General features: G+C 48.8%; 1 protein-coding gene across 1 annotated transcript; it reads right to left on the bottom strand.

Moving 5' to 3' along the window:
- Nucleotides 1-3,005: 3,005 nt before the first annotated feature.
- Nucleotides 3,006-3,470, bottom strand: LOC120645603. The gene has a single exon (XM_039922384.1). The coding sequence runs from the start codon at nt 3,468-3,470 to the stop codon at nt 3,006-3,008; it is 465 nt and encodes a 154-aa protein (XP_039778318.1).
- Between the last annotated feature and the right edge of the window lie 754 nt (nt 3,471-4,224).

The following is a 4,224-nucleotide window of genomic DNA, read 5'->3' as shown; positions in this document are numbered from 1 at the left end:
GATGATGAAAGATGTTGGATGATGAAAGATAATTGTTTTCCAACATGGATGCTATAGTTAGGTGCTCACTTAGAATGGTTAATTATATTAGAATCGGAAGCTAAAATCTGAAAGTAAGGATTAATGCTTAGTTGCTTTCGACAAAACAAACCCCTCAGCCAAAAGCTTTGCATGTCTAGTTAAGTGGGCTCGGTATATCCACTAGCCGGTTAAGCCTTGCTGAGTATTAGTATACTCTGCCTTGCTTGTGGACAATTTTTGATTTCAGGTTCATTTGAAGAACAAATCTCTAGTTTGACATGGCCGTGTGTTCTTCCTCCGGGATGGTCCGTGGAATGGAACCCGTCCCCGGATCAGGGTGGTAACGACGAGTGAGTTCGCGCATGGGCTTTACCGCGACTCGCTTTCCCGACGTTAATTTCCGTTGCCGCTGCAAGACAATGAACTCCGAACCTTTATGTTAAGTTTCAGACTAAGTACTTGTTGTTTTAAACTTGGTTTGTAATAACTTTTAAGTTTCAGACTCTGATGTTTTATTTGTGAAATATTGTTACTCTGGGCTCACCTTCGTGCGAGTATTTGTCTGCATTGTTTCGATCCAAGTTTGAGTGGTTAAATCGGGAGGTTAACCGACGGAACGTTCGGATTACTCTGTTTGAAGTGCGTGATAGCCGGGTTCGCCGTTAAGGTGATGGTTAGCGCACTTGAGCCGGATTAATTCGGGGCGGACTGCCACACGCATCAAGGCCGGTGGACCGTGGTGTCAACTGTATTTCTCTCCAAGCATCCCTGACTTCCCCCACTTGGTTGATCTTTCCTTTCCAAATCCTGCTGGCAAACTCATCTGATGCACATCTTTTGGACAGGCTTTATATCGGCTCCCTGGCAGTAGGCCAAATGAGAAGGAAACAGCTAGGTGGTTCAAGCTGTTTTACCACGACCAAACTCAAATCTCCTTCTTCGTCTACTCTGAGTCTCAGAATTTCGAGAATCCCACCATCTTCAGATTAGACTCTTTTGCCGATGATGATGATACGCGAGATCAGTATGTGCTGATGATCCGCCCTTGTCTCTTGCCTGTTAGTATGAGTACCAGCAACAGGATTACCAAACCAGGCTACGAGGCTTACCAGCCAGTGATTGCTGCGCGTCAACCCGGCTTAAACCAGATTCCTCCTTCTTTCATCATCCACGAGAACTTCCAGAGCCGAGCTGACTTCACTGAGCGCCTAACAGCCCATCGTGCATATAGTCTCTTTTCTAAACTTGTCATACCAATGCCGCATGATCTAGAATTTACGTATTCATCCGAGGGCTTTAGCACTTGGTGGACTCACTGGAAAGCACATCTTTTCCGTGGCCCACATGGGATTCTCCTGATTGGCATCGACCCGTCATACGTACCAACACAAGAGAAGGTGAGTTTGCCGATCCAGACCTCTCCAGAGCACAACTATATCCATGTTACTGAAACTGATCGCATCTTCCTTGCAGCTCGAAGAGAAACCTGCCCCCAAGGATGCCGAGGGAGGACCGTTTCAGTACATGCCGACAGCACCAGTACCACTGTACGGGAGAGGTGCTCCACCTTTGGAGAAGATCTTTTTTGCTGCCCCCGAGACGAAACGTCGGCGCGATGCTGCGTGTCAGCCATCGGCCAAAAAACCCAGGACGACCAAAGTTATTACCAGGAAAACACTAGCTCCCATCCTCTCGGTTTCTGATTCTGAAGACATCCCGGTAAATTCTGCACCAGAGGAGTCCCTGGTTTGAAAACATCTTTCTTTTTTATTTATTCTCTCCCTTTTGCAGACAAATGAATCCACAGAAGACAGAGTTAGCCTGCTGCTCTCAGCCATCGACCAACCTTTGCCAGAGCTTCCACCTGCCGGTGTTCCCTCGCCGGGTCTTCAGCTAAATATCGGCTCTTCAGCCGATACACCAGAAAGCTTAAAAGGCGACGCACCATCAGCAACGGAGGTAAACACTACTCTTGTAGCTTTACTTGCCTCCTCTCGTTCTGCCGATGCCGATGATATGACCTGCATCCAGGCTCAGAACCTACCATCCATGCTCGACTCCGCTCCTTCTCTTCTGGGTGCCGCCATTCAGACCGCGACACCCTCTTCATCGCAGAGGAATGCACCGGCCGATCTCATAGATCGGCTACAGGAGATGGTAGCCTTGCTGGAGATGCCTATAGACCAGCTGGTTCAGGGTGAGGACCGCCTCCACGTGATGCTGGACTCCACAGCCGAGCGTCTTCCCATTGATCTCCGGCAAGTGCTCTATTGCGTCGCCAACCTCAACTTTTATCTGGAGGAGGTAACGGCCGCATCGATATGAGTCGCAGCTCGACAAAGTGAAGCTGCACTGAGGAAAGGGATCATTGAGGAAAGTTCAGCTTTACAACAACAAAAGATTACCTTGGCCGACGACAGCACTCAGTCGGCCCTTTCCTCGGAGTTGCAGGAGTTGAAGAGAACACGAAATGAAATAGCCGAACAAATCCAACACCTTCAGCAAAAGCTCTCTCAAGTTGATGAGAACATTGCCACCAGAGAACCCGAGCTCCAATGCCTCGACGATGATAGGCAGAAGCAAGAGGAAGCAGTGGAGTCCAGATTGGCAGAACTCCGGGACCGGAAGGCCCGACTCACGCTGGGTATCGACAGTCTCGATCGCGCCGTCATCGCCTCCATCGATGCTGTTCGCCAACAGGCCCTTGACTCCCTCCTGTCATTCCTCCAGTAGGCAACTGTTGTAACAAAACTCGTGCCCCCCCCCCCCCCCCCCCCCCCGAGCTTAATAGCTCGGTACCGTTAAACACCGTGTTCACCTGCGTGAATCTTATCTCTTTTTTTTATATCCCTTGAGGCGATGGCAACGCATCGGCTTCACTTGTTTCTTGAGGCGATGGCAATGCATCATCTTTAAAACCTGTGGCACGCTTTACGCGCCAATGGCAACACATCGGCTCTCGGCGTGATATGACAGGAACAGCCTTACGAGCCTACCCAAAGGCTGGGGTAATACTTTTTCAAGTATTTTCCATTCACGTTGCGACTGAATCTTACCCCTTCAAGGGTTTCCATGCGGTAGGAATTGCCTGGTGCAGCCTTTATTATGCGATAAGGACCGTGCCAATTGGGCGACCACTTGCCGTACACCGGGTCTTTACTTCCAATCGGCAAGACCAACTCCCAGACAAGATCCCCGACTTGGAAACTCTTTGGCTTCACTTTCTTGTTGTAGGCTCTGGAGACTTTTGCCTTATTTTCTTTGATCTTTTCATGAGCCCAAAGCCGAAGTTCCATGAGATCTTCAGTGTTGATGTTCATGAGGGAGGAGTACTCATCGGCTGATATTTTGTTTTGCAGCGCGACGCGCCTGGAGCCGATGTTGATCTCCCAAGGCACCACGGCTTCCTGTCCGTAGACCACAGTGCTTCTGCCAGACGCTCGTGCCATTGCTTCGGGTACTCGTCGATCTTGCGCTTGATTAGTTTGATCAGACTTTTGATAGATGCTTCAGCCTGTCCGTTGGCCTGCGCGTAATACGGCGATGACTAAATCAGAGATACTTGGACGTACATGGGCATATCGGCATATCTGCCGATTGTAGATGCACTTAATAAAGAAAAACACGTAAACTGCATCTGTAAAGGGTAAGACCTGCTCCAGAACATGATATAGATAAATCTACCTATCCGGATCGGGCTCTTGCTACGCATAACATAGAACAATCTAAGCACGCGTGAACATAGCCAGGATCTCCAAGGAAATCCATCCACAAAAACAGATCTAAATTAAGACATAACGGGCAGGGTGTTCGGCACACGCTATCCTATCGGCAGGTCGCATGCACGTGTTGCAGCGCACGTCGTGGATTGTAACAAACGGCTAGGTAACACGTTCCGAACCGTATAACTAAACGATCTGTTAACTCGAAGCACAGACGCAATAGTAGATCGAAAAGCATACACAGTAACCGGGATAACTAGCGGATCTCGCCAACAAAAAGGCTTAGTACGAAATCTACCATGGTAAAAGGCCGGAGCCATGATGCTCTAATGAAATTATGATAGAATCATTAGAGCAGCATGACGCTTACCTCGAGGAAAAAACCCTAATGCGATTAGGGGTGGCGATGAGCCGAGTGAATGTTAGAGACAACCGCTGCTTGGGAACGTTTGCCGTCAATCTTTATTCATCAGGTATAGGT

Source organism: Panicum virgatum, chromosome 8K (assembly GCF_016808335.1).
Source record: "Panicum virgatum strain AP13 chromosome 8K, P.virgatum_v5, whole genome shotgun sequence".
Classification (NCBI taxonomy): Eukaryota; Viridiplantae; Streptophyta; class Magnoliopsida; order Poales; family Poaceae; genus Panicum; species Panicum virgatum.
The sequence above is the reverse complement of the archived record's forward strand: the minus strand, read 5'-3'. Positions and strand labels throughout refer to the sequence as shown.